Source organism: Aedes albopictus, chromosome 2 (genome assembly GCF_035046485.1).
Source record: "Aedes albopictus strain Foshan chromosome 2, AalbF5, whole genome shotgun sequence".
Classification (NCBI taxonomy): domain Eukaryota; kingdom Metazoa; phylum Arthropoda; class Insecta; order Diptera; family Culicidae; genus Aedes; species Aedes albopictus.
In genome coordinates this window covers 228,303,313-228,320,935 of record NC_085137.1, presented here as the reverse complement: position 1 = coordinate 228,320,935, position 17,623 = coordinate 228,303,313, and the positions used below count along the sequence as shown (strand labels likewise).

Here is a 17,623-nt window from a genome sequence, read left to right as displayed (position 1 = left end):
AATTAAATTAAAATTAAATTAAAATTAAATTAAAATTAAATTAAAATTAAATTAAAATTAAATTAAAATTAAATTAAAATTAAATTAAAATTAAATTAAAATTAAATTAAAATTAAATTAAAATTAAATTAAAATTAAATTAAAATTAAATTAAAATTAAATTAAAATTAAATTAAAATTAAATTAAAATTAAATTAAAATTAAATTAAAATTAAATTAAAATTAAATTAAAATTAAATTAAAATTAAATTAAAATTACATTAAAATTAAATTAAAATTAAATTAAAATTACATTAAAATTAAATTAAAATTAAATTAAAATTAAATTAAAATTAAATTAAAATTAAATTAAAATTAAATTAAAATTAAATTAAAATTAAATTAAAATTAAATTAAAATTAAATTAAAATTAAATTAAAATTAAATTAAAATTAAATTAAAATTAAATTAAAATTAAATTAAAATTAAATTAAAATTAAATTAAAATTAAATTAAAATTAAATTAAAATTAAATTAAAATTAAATTAAAATTAAATTAAAATTAAATTAAAATTAAATTAAAATTAAATTAAAATTAAATTAAAATTAAATTAAAATTAAATTAAAATTAAATTAAAATTAAATTAAAATTAAATTAAAATTAAATTAAAATTAAATTAAAATTAAATTAAAATTAAATTAAAATTAAATTAAAATTAAATTAAAATTAAATTAAAATTAAATTAAAATTAAATTAAAATTAAATTAAAATTAAATTAAAATTAAATTAAAATTAAATTAAAATTAAATTAAAATTAAATTAAAATTAAATTAAAATTAAATTAAAATTAAATTAAAATTAAATTAAAATTAAATTAAAATTAAATTAAAATTAAATTAAAATTAAATTAAAATTAAATTAAAATTAAATTAAAATTAAATTAAAATTAAATTAAAATTAAATTAAAATTAAATTAAAATTAAATTAAAATTAAATTAAAATTAAATTAAAATTAAATTAAAATTAAATTAAAATTAAATTAAAATTAAATTAAAATTAAATTAAAATTAAATTAAAATTAAATTAAAATTAAATTAAAATTAAATTAAAATTAAATTAAAATTAAATTAAAATTAAATTAAAATTAAATTAAAATTAAATTAAAATTAAATTAAAATTAAATTAAAATTAAATTAAAATTAAATTAAAATTAAATTAAAATTAAATTAAAATTAAATTAAAATTAAATTAAAATTAAATTAAAATTAAATTAAAATTAAATTAAAATTAAATTAAAATTAAATTAAAATTAAATTAAAATTAAATTAAAATTAAATTAAAATTAAATTAAAATTAAATTAAAATTAAATTAAAATTAAATTAAAATTAAATTAAAATTAAATTAAAATTAAATTAAAATTAAATTAAAATTAAATTAAAATTAAATTAAAATTAAATTAAAATTAAATTAAAATTAAATTAAAATTAAATTAAAATTAAATTAAAATTAAATTAAAATTAAATTAAAATTAAATTAAAATTAAATTAAAATTAAATTAAAATTAAATTAAAATTAAATTAAAATTAAATTAAAATTAAATTAAAATTAAATTAAAATTAAATTAAAATTAAATTAAAATTAAATTAAAATTAAATTAAAATTAAATTAAAATTAAATTAAAATTAAATTAAAATTAAATTAAAATTAAATTAAAATTAAATTAAAATTAAATTAAAATTAAATTAAAATTAAATTAAAATTAAATTAAAATTAAATTAAAATTAAATTAAAATTAAATTAAAATTAAATTAAAATTAAATTAAAATTAAATTAAAATTAAATTAAAATTAAATTAAAATTAAATTAAAATTAAATTAAAATTAAATTAAAATTAAATTAAAATTAAATTAAAATTAAATTAAAATTAAATTAAAATTAAATTAAAATTAAATTAAAATTAAATTAAAATTAAATTAAAATTAAATTAAAATTAAATTAAAATTAAATTAAAATTAAATTAAAATTAAATTAAAATTAAATTAAAATTAAATTAAAATTAAATTAAAATTAAATTAAAATTAAATTAAAATTAAATTAAAATTAAATTAAAATTAAATTAAAATTAAATTAAAATTAAATTAAAATTAAATTAAAATTAAATTAAAATTAAATTAAAATTAAATTAAAATTAAATTAAAATTAAATTAAAATTAAATTAAAATTAAATTAAAATTAAATTAAAATTAAATTAAAATTAAATTAAAATTAAATTAAAATTAAATTAAAATTAAATTAAAATTAAATTAAAATTAAATTAAAATTAAATTAAAATTAAATTAAAATTAAATTAAAATTAAATTAAAATTAAATTAAAATTAAATTAAAATTAAATTAAAATTAAATTAAAATTAAATTAAAATTAAATTAAAATTAAATTAAAATTAAATTAAAATTAAATTAAAATTAAATTAAAATTAAATTAAAATTAAATTAAAATTAAATTAAAATTAAATTAAAATTAAATTAAAATTAAATTAAAATTAAATTAAAATTAAATTAAAATTAAATTAAAATTAAATTAAAATTAAATTAAAATTAAATTAAAATTAAATTAAAATTAAATTAAAATTAAATTAAAATCAAAACAAAATTAAATTAAAATTAAATTAAAATTACCATTTAATTAAAATTAAATAAAAATTAAATTAAAATTAAATTAAAATGAAATTAAAATTTAATTAAAATTAAATTCAAATTAAATTAAAATTTTATTAAAATTTTCTTAAAATTTTATCAAAATTTAATTAAAATTTTATTTAAATTTTATTAAAATTAAATTTATTAAAATTTTATTAAAATTTTATTAAAATTTTATTACAATTTTATTATAATTTTATTAAAGTTTTATTAAAGTTTTATGGGAAAATTTTGTTAAAATTTTAATAAAATTTAATGAAAATTTAATTAAAATTTGATTAAAATTTATTTAAAATTAAATAAAATTTAAATGAAAAATAAATCAAATTAAAATTAAATTGACTCACCGACACGATGAGCCCAAACTTAACGGAATCGGACACTGTTTTGGAGATGACTGGTTCCGGCAACGGTACGACGAGAACGAACCGGACTTATTGGCCAGTAGCAGCGGCGAGGAACTGACGGGTCGGACGACGGAACGACTGAAATTGTTCTTACCAGGTTGTTACGGTTTTAACTAATTGAAACGCGCAATTTTTGTAATTTTCCCGACCGACGAACGCTGCCGCAATCAACAAAGTTATTTTTTTAACTGCCGTTCAGGCAACTGTCAACAATGCGCGAAAGAATCGAACACTGAGCATAATTTCGGGGTTATGATTTATGCTCTCCAGAAATTTTCGATGAGCAACATATCTAACAAATGCCTAACAGTGTCGAACGCCTAACTTTCTCCGTGCTGGGTATTTGAACAGTTTTAATTGATGTAAATTGCTTTCGCCTCCCAGTCAATGATAGCCGCGAGAAAAGCGGTGTATATCGCTGTTTTCCGGTTGAGCATAATACTGGTGAGATAAATGGGTTGGCTTGGATGTATTTTCGATGGTGCTGGTCTGAAAGATGAGCTGATACTATTTGTTATAAATTGTTAGGTTTCTTAAAGAAAATATGTGATATTCTTTACCATATGCTTCCCCAAAATAACAATGGTAGGGTCTATAATGAACCTATTATGGACACTTGAATAAAAACAATAGAACAATTCAAATCCAGAACTTATAGCAAGGATTTTACATTTTCTTTACAAGACTGCAGTTTGAGTTAAACTAATTTGTCCTATAACGCTTGTTTAAGCTCGTGGCAAAACTTTAAAAGAATAGGGGTACTCACTAAACAGATTAAATTGCTGCATAAACCATGATTTTCTGCTTATTTGAAATGTTTCATGATTTTGCGAATGAAATAATCAAAGATTGCCTTGGTGATCGCGACGTTTAATTAGGTTAATCAGTTTACGCTGTTAAGTGAATACCCCTAATATGTATAAAGGAAATTCTTCGAAGTACACACCTTACCGGTGTAATATTGATTGTTTTTTTCCCCAACGGTTCTCGCGTACAAGTAAAAGCTACATGTTTTATATTTAGTGGTACCGATCTTCTTTAGTTTCTTTGTTGAGGTGTATTTCATTTATTTAGTACTTTATTGACAATTTTTCTGACATAACATTATCCTAAGGGGTGTGATAGGAGTGATCGACAAAACCACTCATGTTCCGTGATAATTCAATCTAATAGTCAATGGCTTACTCAATGACCAACAGGATACGTGCTTTGGGTGGCGGATTTAACCCTTTAACGCCCAATATGCACAATTCAAACCTTCGAATAAATTTGTCATCATACAGTCAAGCCTGTTGTGTATGCAACTGCTGTGCGCCACTCTATTCGTCAAAAGATCTCTATGCTGTCAAAAGGTGGCAGCACTGCTAACAGGCGGAAGCGACGACGACGACCAAGACGACGACGCTTGCGCGTGGCGCCATTTTATATCAGAAGTGTGTGAGACGTTTTACTGTACAGATCGTTACGTTGATTAAATTATCTTTTCTCGTTTGTGAACTAAAACTTGTCTTTCAATTCCTCTGCAAATCTCAAATCCAAGAGGTTATTGGCCCAGAGAGTCGCGGGAAGATCAAGTTTTTGCGGTTCGCGGTAGTGAAAAGTGAATTTTGGGAAATTAACGTCGGTAGTCGGTCGGTAGTAAACGCGATCGTGCTTGTTCGGAAACAAGATGGCGGAGTCACACGTCTCGATCGAAAAGCTGAGTGATCAGAACTACACCATATGGAAATTCAAAATGCAGCTGCTGTTGTCGCGTGAAAAAGTGCTGAAGGTCGTCACGGAAGCAGCGCCGACGGCCCCTGATGCCGCGTGGCTCGCGAATGACGAGAAGGCGAGGGCTCTGATCGGTCTGGCATTGGACGACAGCCAGCTCATTCACGTGATGCAGACGGAAACATCGAAGGAGATGTGGGACGCTCTGAAAGGGTATCACGAGCGTTCGTCCCTTTCGAGCAAAATACACGTGATGCGCCAGATGTTTGCCACCAAGATGCCGGAGGGGGGAAACATCGGAGAACACCTCAAGCAGCTGACGTCATTACGGCTGCGGTTGATTGCGCTTGGGGAGGAGATGAAGGATCCGTCTTTCGTCGCCTTGATGCTGTCGAGTTTGCCAAAATCGTTCGACGGTTTGATCGTGGCCCTTGAAAGTCGGCCGGACGCGGACCTAACGGTTGACTTCGTCAAGGGAAAGCTGCTGGACGAAGGCCGGCGGCGCGCGCAAGAGGGGGTGGAAGAAGAAAAGGCGCTGGTGTCTAGTGGACTCGGTGAAAAGAGTCGAAGCAAAAGTGAGAAGAAGAGAGTGAAGCTGTGCCATTACTGTAAGAAGGAGGGACATTTCCGGAAAGACTGCAGGAAGTGGGCAGCGGACAAAAAGAACAAAGAAAACAGTGAGAACGCAAACATTGCCGCGGAGGCTGAAGAAAGTGTGGATTTGTGTCTATTCGTCGGGAAAGCGGATGAAGGCGGGTTCTGGTATTTTGATTCCGGTGCCACTTCCCACATGACAAACGACGCGTCGATCCTGAAGCAGCTGGACAAATCGAAGCACTCGTCAATCTCGTTGGCTGATGGCCAATGCATCAAGTCGGCCGGTGTAGGAAGCAGCAGGCTTGTGACCGTGAATGGAGACGGAGGTCGCATGAACGTTTCGCTGGACAACGTGTACCACGTACCATCGCTCGCCACCAATCTTCTATCGGTGAGTAAGATTACTGATTTGGGGTTTGAAGTTGCATTCGATAAGAGTGGGTGCAGAGTCCTGAAAGGCGAAAAAGTGCTTTTAGTAGGGGAACGCAAAGGTGGGCTCTATCACCTGAAGCGATTTCCGGAGAAAGTGATGCTAGCGAACTCGAATCATGGAGTCTCCTGCCTACACCTGTGGCATCGTCGACTTGGGCATCGTGACACGGAAGCGGTGCAGAAGATTCTTCGAAACGATCTGGGGAGCGGCTTGAAGGTGGATCAGTGCAACGTGAAGTCCGTTTGTGGCCCCTGCTGCGAGGGCAAGTTGAGCCGAGAATCGTTCCCAAAAGTGTCAGGTTCGAGAGCATCTGCCGTGGGTGACCTGGTGCACACGGACTTGGGCGGTCCCATGGAGGAGCCAACGGCGCGCGGCAGTCGATTCTTCATGACGATGGTGGATGATTACAGCCGTTACACGGTTGTCTACCTGTTGCATGCGAAGTCGGAGGCCGAGGACCGAGTTCGAGAGTACTGCGCCATGATGAGGAACCAGTTTGGGCGATATCCGAAGGTCATTCGATCAGATGGCGGCGGCGAATATGCAAGTAAGTCGTTGCAGAAGTTTTTTGCGGATCACGGGATAGTTCATCAGCGGACGGCTCCGTACTCCCCGCAGCAGAATGGGGTGGCCGAACGAAAAAATCGGTACCTCGTTGAAATGATGCGGTGCATGCTGGCGGATTCGAAACTGGAGAAGGTGTTCTGGGGCGAGGCGATTTCGACTGCAAATTACCTGCAGAATCGCTTGCCATCGTCGTCTGTGGAGTCCACGCCTTACGAGTTGTGGTATCGGAAGAAGCCGGCGTATGATCATCTTCGAGTCTTCGGGTCGGAAGCATTCGTTCACATCCCGAAGGAGAAGCGGCGAAAGCTGGACAATAAGGCGGAAAAGCTGGTGTTCGTTGGTTACGCGGAGGGGCAGAAAGCCTATCGCTTCGTGAACCTGAAAACGAAAGGAGTCGTGATTAGCAGGGACGCAAAGTTCGACGAGAAGTGTGGTGTTGAAGAGATGACCAAACAGGAGCCTTCCACGTCAGGAGGAGTAGTGATAGTGCCACTTGCTCCCACTCCCCCGCCCGAGGAAGTGAATGCGGATCTTGATTCCGATGCCGGTGGTGATGACCTCAACGCGACACTGTATGATAGCGCTGATGACGATTTGGCGGATGAACCGTCGTTCCACGGTTTCCCTCTGGATGAGGTGGCGCGCAGATCCGGACGTGTCAACAAAGGGAAACCACCCGTCCGGTTGATTGAAGAGGCTTACGCGGCGGGAACTGTATCGAAAGCAGTGGAACCGAGGAACCTGAAGGAAGCTGTATCCTGTGAAGCCCGCGCCGAATGGAGAGCAGCAATGGCGAGTGAACTGAAATCGCACGCCGAAAATGATACGTGGGAGCTTGTTGAGTTGCCTGCTGGACGGAAGGTGGTTGGTTGCCGCTGGGTATTCAAGTTGAAACGGAACGCAGCTGGTGAGGTGATCAAACACAAGGCTCGTTTGGTGGCTCAGGGTTTTTCGCAGCAGTTCGGTGAGGATTACGATGAGGTCTTCGCTCCGGTCACGAGCCACACGACTCTTCGTATGCTGCTTGCTCTCGCTTCGAAGAAGAAAATGACACTTAAGCATTTCGACATAAAGACGGCCTACTTATACGGCGAGCTCGACCAGGACTTGTTTATGCGGCAACCACCTGGATACGCGGAAAAAGGCAAGGAGCACTTGGTTTGCCATCTGAAAAGGAGCATATATGGACTCAAACAGTCCGCACGCTGCTGGAACCAAAAGCTGCATGGTGTTCTTGTGAAGATGGGGTTCAAACAAAGTAGTGTTGATCAGTGCCTGTACACAAAGACTGAAAAGGGGAAGAAAGTGTACTTGTTAGTGTATGTGGACGATATTTTAGTCGGTTGCGAAAACGAACAGTGTATTGACTATGTGTACCAATCGTTGAAGAAACATTTTGAAATCACCGATCTCGGAGACGTGAGTTATTTTCTGGGACTGGAGATTAAGCGCGAGAACGGTGATTACAGTGTGGGGCTTGAGGGCTATATTGAAAAACTGGTGGACAAATTTGGGTTGAGTGATGCTAAAGTTGCGAAAACGCCAATGGACGAAGGTTTCTTGAAAGCTGGGGACACAAGTGCAGCCTTGGCTGATGAAACTAACTACAGGAGTCTTGTTGGTGCTCTCCTGTACATATCTGTGTGTGCCAGGCCAGATATTGCTGTTAGTACGGCCATACTCGGTCGTAAAGTGAGCGCTCCAACGGATGCATGCTGGGTGGCGGCCAAGCGAGTGGTTCGCTATTTAAAAGCCACTAAGCATTGGCGGCTGGTGTACAGCGGATCTGGCGGTGGTTTGATCGGCTATACGGACGCTGATTGGGCCGGCGATGCAAGTTCCAGGAAGTCAACAACCGGGTATGTATTTTGCTATGCAAACGGAGCAATTTCATGGGCCAGTCGAAAACAGGCCTGTGTTACCCTGTCCTCTATGGAGTCAGAGTACGTCGCGCTGAGCGAGGCTACGCAGGAGTTAGTCTGGCTTCGTAGGTTGATGGACGAAATGGGCGAGCGTGAAGAAGGACCAACGAGGGTGATGGAAGACAATCAAAGCTGTATCACTTTTGTAAACTCCGAGCGGATTAGTCGTCGATCGAAACATATCGAGACCAAGGAGCGTTTCGTCAAACAACAGTGCGAGCTAGGAGTTCTGAAGCTTGAGTACTGTCCAACGGAACATATGGTGGCCGACGTTCTTACCAAGCCACTGGGGACCACGAAGCAGCGAAAGTTTTCAAGGATGCTGGGACTGACAACCGATCGTGGCGCCATTCGTTGAGGAGGAGTGTTGTGTATGCAACTGCTGTGCGCCACTCTATTCGTCAAAAGATCTCTATGCTGTCAAAAGGTGGCAGCACTGCTAACAGGCGGAAGCGACGACGACGACCAAGACGACGACGCTTGCGCGTGGCGCCATTTTATATCAGAAGTGTGTGAGACGTTTTACTGTACAGATCGTTACGTTGATTAAATTATCTTTTCTCGTTTGTGAACTAAAACTTGTCTTTCAATTCCTCTGCAAATCTCAAATCCAAGAAAGCCCCAATAAAACAAAACATGTGTTTGGACAACACTGTCGCCTTCGCCGTTATCTACCGGAGCTGAGTCCATTGTAGCTATACGAATGCAACTGTCCAACACATCATCTCAGTTCAGTTATAAACACAACGTAGACTAATTTGTCCCTGCCCTTCAGTTCAGAGAGGGTTTGGGCAGCGTTCTGCCAACTTGGTCGAGGCAGGATTCTTGGGAGAACAAGTAAGGGGTCGTTGAAAGATTATGTAACAGTATTTATTGTATTTTGTGTGAAAAATTCTAAGCTTTCCCATACAAGTTACGTAATATTTGAAAAACCTCATCAACACTGATATTCTAAAGAGCTGGAATGATGGGTTGAGCTTGTAGTGATCCCTTGAAGATGGGATGCAAATCATTAACTCGCGATCGCGCATCTTTGGTACTTCAGGAAAGCAGTACACTACATAAACGAATGAATTTTAAAACACATCCGATACATTACAAAAATTTAATGATTTGCTTTCCATGTCCGTGGAACCATTCTGAATAGCCACTTAGGAAATACATTGGATTTTATTTCTTTTTATTTATGACTAGGGGTAGGCGGGGCATAATGAGCAGCTTAAGCATTTTGCCACTAAATCCAGTAAATTAAGTGCAACCAATGTGCAATTTTAACGTTCAATCCTCATTTGAACCTTAACTGACAAAAGCTAATCGTTGAAATTCCGAATAAACTTAAAAATGTTGTAAAATTTTATGTTTTAAAAAACGTATAAAATCGCGAGTTGCGTTTTGAGGGTGGGGCATAATGAGCACCCTAGGTGGGGCAGGATGATCAATACCAGTTTTGCACATAATGAAATGCTAATTGACTATTCTTGCTAATGATAAAGCATACCGTAAACAATCAATGAGAATTTGAAGGGATTACGGGGTTTAATTTGTAGGGAACTGTGGGGTTTCAAGGAGTTTTCTATTGAGGAGTTTTTCAACGGTGATAATATACAGATACTGAAATTTTCAAGCTAATAAATTGAAAGTTACAGACAAAACCTTACTATATGCATCAAAACAGAGAAAACCATAATTAAAATTCGTTTGTTGAAGATGTTTACCATTTTCATTATTTTTTCACCAGTTGCTCATTTTGCCCCACCCTACTACCAACTCTTTGAAGCATATGTTTTCAACAAAATAATTATACAAATTGTTGAAAAGTGTTACAAATACATTTCATTGGCGTATGGAATATCAAGAAAATCGATAGATGCCCAGTAAGTTGTGATTTCGATTCCCAAAACCTTATTTTAGGTCACCTGATTCTTATCATATTTTCCCAGTACATGACCACTTTACGCATTTTGATCAATTTTTCTAGGTAAGCAGATTTTTTGACTAATGTTTTGTCATCAACTCATTGGATTTTAGATAATTAGGCTACAATCAAGTAATTTGTTTTGTTGATTTGAAGATTTACAGTGAAAATACAAGGTGCTCATTATGCCCCACCTGCTCATTATACCCCTATTCTCATTATTATTATAACTTTTGCCTTTCGCGAAACGCCCTCCCCTGGATATTCGATCTTGACGCGATGGGAGGGCTTAACCCATTAGCACTTTAGCGCCAGTTCATTTACCACCGCTTGGACTTTGAGCTAGATATATTTAGTTTACGAGTTGAGCGCAAGTGAAGGAATCGCCGTAAGTGCTAATGGGAACCAAAGGAGTTTCCGTCGTGCATTTATCACAAGTCAAAAACAAATTATAATTCAGCTTGCATAGACCTAATCTTTGCACTCTTTGAATTTTCTCAAATTTAACAATAATTGTTAAATTTAACGTAACGCAAGAGTGGGTAGAGGAGGTCTCTGCGTTACGCTTATCATTCGTTACTTGAATTCGTTAGTACACAGGACAAGGGACGCTAGGATAAGTTGACTTACAGCCTTACAGATTAGATTCATTACAATTAGAAAATTATGGACTGATTAGGTAAAGATAAAACTGTTGATTATAGGAGTTTATATTTGTATTTCCTATTTTTATGGGTTTTGTGAATTTATAAAAGTTGACAAATAACCATTATCATTTTTATTTTTGACAAAAATCAGTTGACTGAACTTTTTTGTTTTTATATCTTAGACGGTATTATTTCACTGAACAAAAAAGCAGGAATTTAGTTAGGACTTAGGACGGTTGATATTGTAAAGGGTTACGATGGATATAATATTAATTTGGACTGAGATGATCACAGATATGCAGAAGACGACTAGCGAAATTAGAAACACAATTATTGACTATATTTTGACAAATAGGGTTTGACAAATTTCTTTACAATACCGAATGGAAGCTCAAAAAGTGTTATCTAACACTAATATGAGAGTTATTTGGGGATGATGCTGGTGCTGTCAATGACTAACATCGGTTATTGACACTATTGGTAATCAGCTTAAAATAATTTTCAGAATGTATTATAAAATAACTGAGGATATTATCTGATTATTGTTTGGGGAAGCTGTCAGAAAAACTAGTTGCCCATATCGGCTAAAAACGCTAGCTCTGGTAGCTGTCTTCGAATAATTTTCAGAAATATCAAATCTTTAAAAATTAGCTACGACACATTTTTTTCTTTTTGTTCTTTGTATATTTCTTAAGAATAGTACTCTGAAGGCGTTAACATAGACATAGACACCCTTTTTTGTAACTCTGAATGTTGTCCAGTGACCTCGGAGATTTTCGATTATTGAAATATTGTTCAATTATCAAATCATCTTTGGAGCTTCCATTCGATCAAAACACTAGTGCGATGGGAAAAGTTAAAAACAGTATTTTTAAAAAACTACTACGACCCAATGCTAATTACTACACACTTTGCTCAAGTTGACGACATCGTCTAGTCCATCGTGAGTATTGGTCCTAGTAGGGGGAAAGTTGGGAAAGGGTCCAGGCTTTGCTATCAGCTGTCCTGCAGCTCCACCTGATCACTCTTCAAAAAAAAAAAAAAAACCGAGACTAATTTGTATCACGAGACATGTACCTAAATAAAATGTGAAGTGTTAATATGTGCCTCATTCGTCTTATGAAATGTCGCCCCTAAAGAACCTGCTAGTCCAGCCACTAGCACGAACAACATGATTTTACGAAATCATTGGAAGTCTATGGTGCAGTTCCAACAACATTATACAACGAAGGTTTTCAACCTCTGATGATATTCTCAAGTTCTATTTCAGCACCACTTTTATACTATCGTTAAATTTTGATCCGTACAAATACAAATCAACTTCAAACGAGTGATATTTATTTATTTATTTCGTCAATCATTGTAGACTACAAGCTTAATGTATAAATTTACAGATATTGATACTTATATTACAGTTTAAATGTCGTTAGACCTACCATTTAGGACTTTCCTTAGTTGTGATCTTGACATAGTTAAATCGATTATTTCGCAGTATTTGTTGTAGATATTCATTAATGAGCTCATTGGTCCGTTTTTAGCATATGAAGTTCGTAGCGATTTTAGCTGAAATATCAAGACCAACAATTGAAAAGGCTACAACAACATTTGGTTAACAAACATCCCTGGCCAAGTTCGCAGGGGTTGACGTTATTAAAGTGAAGGAGTTTCGTTTTGATTATTGTAAAGTAGTGTTCTTTAGTGAAACATATCACCTTTTTAACACTTTAATGCGCCTCCAACGGTTCACAACGAACCGACTGCTGCAGATGGAGTATGGCTGATCATATGCATCAGACATTGATGGACGGCACTTCTCCGACTTTATCGACGTCAGGACCTATCGTGGCGCCAACATCGACTCCGACCACTATCTGGTGATGGTCAAACTGCGCCCAAAACTCTCCGTCATCAACAATGTACGGTACCGGCGACCGCCACGGTACAACCTAGAGCGACTGAAGCAAACGGATGTCGCCTCAGCATACGCGCAGAATCTCGAGTTCGCGTTGCCAGACGAGGGCGAGCTCGAAGAGGCCCCTCTAGAGGACTGCTGGAGTACAGTGAAAGCAGCCATCAACGACGCAGCCGAGAGCACCATCGGGTACGTCGAACGGAATCGACGGAACGAATGGTTCGACGAAGAGTGCAGAACGGTTTTGGAGGAGAAGAATGCAGCGAGGGCGGTAATGCTGCAGCAAGGGACTCGACAGAACGTGGAACGTTATAAACAGAAGCGGAAACAGCAGACCCGCCTCTTTCGGGAGAAAAAGCGCCGCCTGGAAGAAGCGGAGTGTGAAGAAATGGAACTGCTGTGCCGTTCCCAAGAAACACGGAAGTTCTATCAGAAGCTCAACGCATCCCGCAACGGCTTCGTGCCGTGAGCCGAAATATGCAGGGATAAAGACGGAGGCCTCTTGCGGACGGACGTGAGGTGATCGAAAGGTGGAAGCAGCACTTCGATCAGCACCTGAACGGCGTGGAGAACGTAGGCACGGGAGCCCACGGCAACGGAGGAAACGACGACGCCAGTGCAGCGGAGGACGGAAATGAACCAACTCCCACGCTGAGGGATCTTTTTTTAATCATCACATAGATCTTTGGTTAAAGACTCCACAAAATCTTCAATGTGTTTTTTTTTGTTGATATATCAAACAATCCAGTTAAATGGTTTTTAACTGTCGTCAATCCATCGAGTTTGCATGCCGGGCTATTTTCAACAACGCGCGTTAAATGCCGATACAGCAGAGGTTCCCAAACTTTTTGCTATCGCGGCGCCCTTTGAAATTTCCAAAAATGTCGCGGCGCACCAAAATTTTTAACAAAGTTTTTTTTAGTTTTAAACAACTTTAACTTTAGAATGTAAAATTTAAGGGAGAACTCTATAAACCTCTAAAAAACCCAGATAGAAACTTCGTGCGAAGTTACGCAAGGAAATCCACGAGGAATATCTGAAAACTGTCTAGGGAAGAAATCCCTGGAAAAACTTGTGCAAAAATCCAGAGAGAAACTGTTGGAAAACTGTCTCGAAACCATTAATAGAATAGTAACTATATCTTTCGTTTTCTAAGACAAATCGCAAAGCAGTAACACTACCTAAGTTTGAAATCTGCGACAAATAACTGATAAATTGACGAGAACCTAACGGACTACACTTTCTACCGTATCCTTCCGGGTCAGTTTGCAACTGTGTCTTCTTGGATGCCACCCAATCCGTGCACGTATGGTAAACTGCTTCAGAAGGATTATGTTCTTTCAAGGGGGGTGGGGGTGTCGAATCGTAAAATTTCCCTTACGTAATTAATGGACAGCCCCTATCCAGCGACCGCCTAGGGTAACGGTTGAATTTTGGACCCCTAGAGGACATTAATTTGAAATTAAGTTAAAATCAAACAGATTCAGAGGGTATTTACCAGTGTACGCAGAATATAGCACCGCAAGCGAAAAATAGGCAACAAAGAAGGCACGGCAACAACGCTTTGTTTTTTCGTTAGCAGATAATGACAAAATCGCTCCCGAGTTTGTTCATAACAAAAACGGTAGGAATATTTGTCTCGTTCTATTCACATCGTGATTTTTGCATTGTTTTACAACTGAAACTCGACTCTGAGGATGGCAAGAGTCTTGATTCGTCCAAATGCTCATGAATTCGATGATGTGGGTCGAAAATTTCAGCTGAAAAGCCGAAATATCGGCACACGCACGGCAAGCGATATTTGTTTTATTGCTCTCATCGCTTGACATGCGTTTGTTGCGGAGCGCCTTTGTTACCGACATACATCGCTTAGGACAAAGCGTTTGTTTTTCGGTGTGATCCGTTTTTCGTACCCTGGTATTTACACATAATGATGATGTTAGTATATTCGTAAAAGCCTCCACTGTGCGTTCAAAATACCCAAAAGGTCATTTCTGGCTGAAAATTTGATGAAAATAACTGGTTTTTGAAGCATCAGTTTTCACAGTTTTGGACACCCCAATATATTTTGGACCCTCTTCAGTATATATTTTGGACACCCGGTGTTTAAACTCGTTGGAAACTATTTTGGAAGATTATGCCGCTTGAATATGATGGATCACATCCTAATTACTTGATTGACAATGGCTGATTAGACAAACTTTGCGAATTTAATGAGCTAGAATGATAAACGTTTTTGTTTACATCTGCAAGTTTCCTCAGCACCCCAATCTCTTTTTGTAAACATGATGCGACACTTGCACGGATGACGAGATTGGCAAAATTTAATTTCAAGACAAATAAGGATATTTCCAGTGAGGAAATGATTGCAGCCCGTGCAGAGCAATCTTACTTAGCGAATTGTTCTAAAATTTTCCGTCATCTCATCATTAAACCTGTGTAAGTTGTGATAATACAACCCAGGGGGTCCAAAATATATGGGGGTCCAAATTATATTGGTTACATAACCTTTTAAAAAGATAACAAACGCTTTCAATTTTACAGAAAACTTTTGAGATTTCATCACATTCCTATACTAACTGGAACTGAATGTTTGCCACTTTCAGTAGTACCGTGCGAGCACCATATTATAGACAGCTCCATATTCTGAACAGTCGGCTAACGCAAAATAGATTTTCCTTCTATGAAGCATATATTGAATCGAGAGTTGAGGTGTTAATTTTATTAGGCCCCTCTATTATCCAATCGTTACAAAACATATCGTTTTTGACTGAACTGCGAAAGTAGAGAATGTGTTTGTACATAGTAAGTAACACTATGTGTTCAGAATTAGGACCACGGCTTCTTATGGTGTCCATAATTAGGAACACGTCGTCCACAAACAAAAATATGACTAGATCAGAGACTGGAAGTTATTATGAGATTTAATTTATTTTATACATTTAGCTAGACAACAAACACATGTGATGGTAATGTGAAGCATAATCTCTAGCAACAAGAACTTCCCTTTTTTTAGTGTCTGTTGTGAGATTCCCTTAACCGTTCAGAATATGGGTACCGCACGGTATATGAATGTGTAACACGTCCTATCTAAGAAATTTTGTGCGTAGGGCATGTCCTACTAGATCCAATGTACTTGTTGGGACGGTTTTCCTTGTACTTCTTAGCAGCTTCAATGCTGAAATTCAGTTTATTTAGCTTAAATCTATCAACAAATAATAATAATTATATTTACAATTTGGTGCCCATTTTACGCTCTTCATAGGACCTCCGCCCGAACTCTCCACTTTTCACAACTGATTTCGTCTACCGACCAGCGTTGCCAGTTTTACAAAAGATCGTCACAACAGTACTTCTCGCGCCACTGGCTGATCCTATTTCGTTATATTTTTTGCAGGCATCTGCGTCAGCACCACTGCACCGTGGAAGGAGGGTCCTACGTTTGCCGATATGGTTACAATGAAGTCTGCGCATCGCTTCCCCTGGATGGCGTCAGCGATAGGGATTACGAAATGCACGTCAACCGTTGCCACGTGAACCAGCAGCAAAAGGAGTCCCAGATCAAGTGGTCGGTATTCTCGGCGGCCCAGAATCTGCCGGCCGTACTAAACGATCCTAGTCGAAGCAAGCAGACGCATTTCTTTACCAAAAAATGGGGCGATGCCTTCGTAGAACACCAATCGATCGGAACCTCGCCTCAACTGCCCGATATAAAGTGGGACCATTTTGATTTCTATCTGAAGCGGATCGGTAAACGGTATCGGGTTCACAACCGAATTGCGAAAACCGCCCTACCGAGTAGCAGTTCTAGTCAAGGCCAGCAGCCGGTCGTGAGCGATCGCCTTCCGAATGGGGCCACCGCCAATCTGAAAGACATTCCCGAGGTGTTCCTGAAGCACAACCTGGAACTGCACAGTCCGGCCTCGTTTGCGGCGGTATTTCCCGACATTGGGAACGATGGCGAACAGGCGAAACAGTCGAGCCGCTTGCTGCAGGAAAAGCTTAGTCACTATTTGGATATCGTGGAGGTGCTGATAGCGAAGCAGGTCAGTTGCTTTTTAATTCTATGTTTTACCTACATACGTACGGTCTTATCAGTTGGGCTCACTCGCAACAAGCTTCAACCTACGAACGGGGGATTTAATGGAACGTTAATTAACGTGGCAATATTCTTTTTGTTCTGAGGTGTAAATTGAAAGCTCAATCGTATGAAATCCAATAGCACGGTTCCACTTATTTCACACCCCGTGATTGGCACCGTGCTGTATGAGTCCCAACTGTATTCATATGTTCATATCACAGTCGAAACGGTAAAAGCATTACATTTTTTATATATATTTCTTTTTATTCGTGAATTTTAACTCAGGCTAATTCTTAACTCCGTATTTTAAACAGTTTTTTATTTGCTTTCAGCTATTTAGGTAGACTTTTCCCCTGGCCAAGTTCGCAGGGGTTGACGGTATTAAAGTGAAGGAGTTTCATTTTGATTATTGTAATGTAGTGTTCTTTAGTGAAACATATCACCTTTTTAACACTTTAATGCGCCTCCAACGGTTCATCACGAACCGGCTGCTGCAGATGGAGTATGGCTGATCATATGCATCAGACATGCTCGATAAACACGGAGGAACCGCCAGGGCTCAGTAGAGTCTATTCCCAAGCAATAGTTCCAAATCAGTTGGGTTTGAGAAGGTTTTGATGATCGTTACAAATCCTAATAAAAGTTTTATAGGGTTTGTGACTGGTTTTGGAACCTTTTACAGCCAGCTGACTTCAAAATGTTGTTTGGGCTCTATTTCCCACGTTTCTCGGTTGATTTTGATTAGTAATTT

At 36.0% G+C, this 17,623-nt stretch overlaps 1 protein-coding gene across 1 annotated transcript in view; it reads left to right on the top strand.

Moving 5' to 3' along the window:
- The window catches only part of LOC115257144 (vacuolar protein sorting-associated protein 54-like), a 33,170-nt gene that overhangs the window by 1,402 nt on the left and 14,145 nt on the right, over positions 1 to 17,623 (top strand). Inside the window, exon 2 of the mRNA XM_062851248.1 lies at positions 16,189 to 16,837. Within this exon, the coding sequence (XP_062707232.1) occupies positions 16,189 to 16,837 (649 nt within the window). The remainder of the gene's footprint in view (positions 1 to 16,188; positions 16,838 to 17,623) is intronic.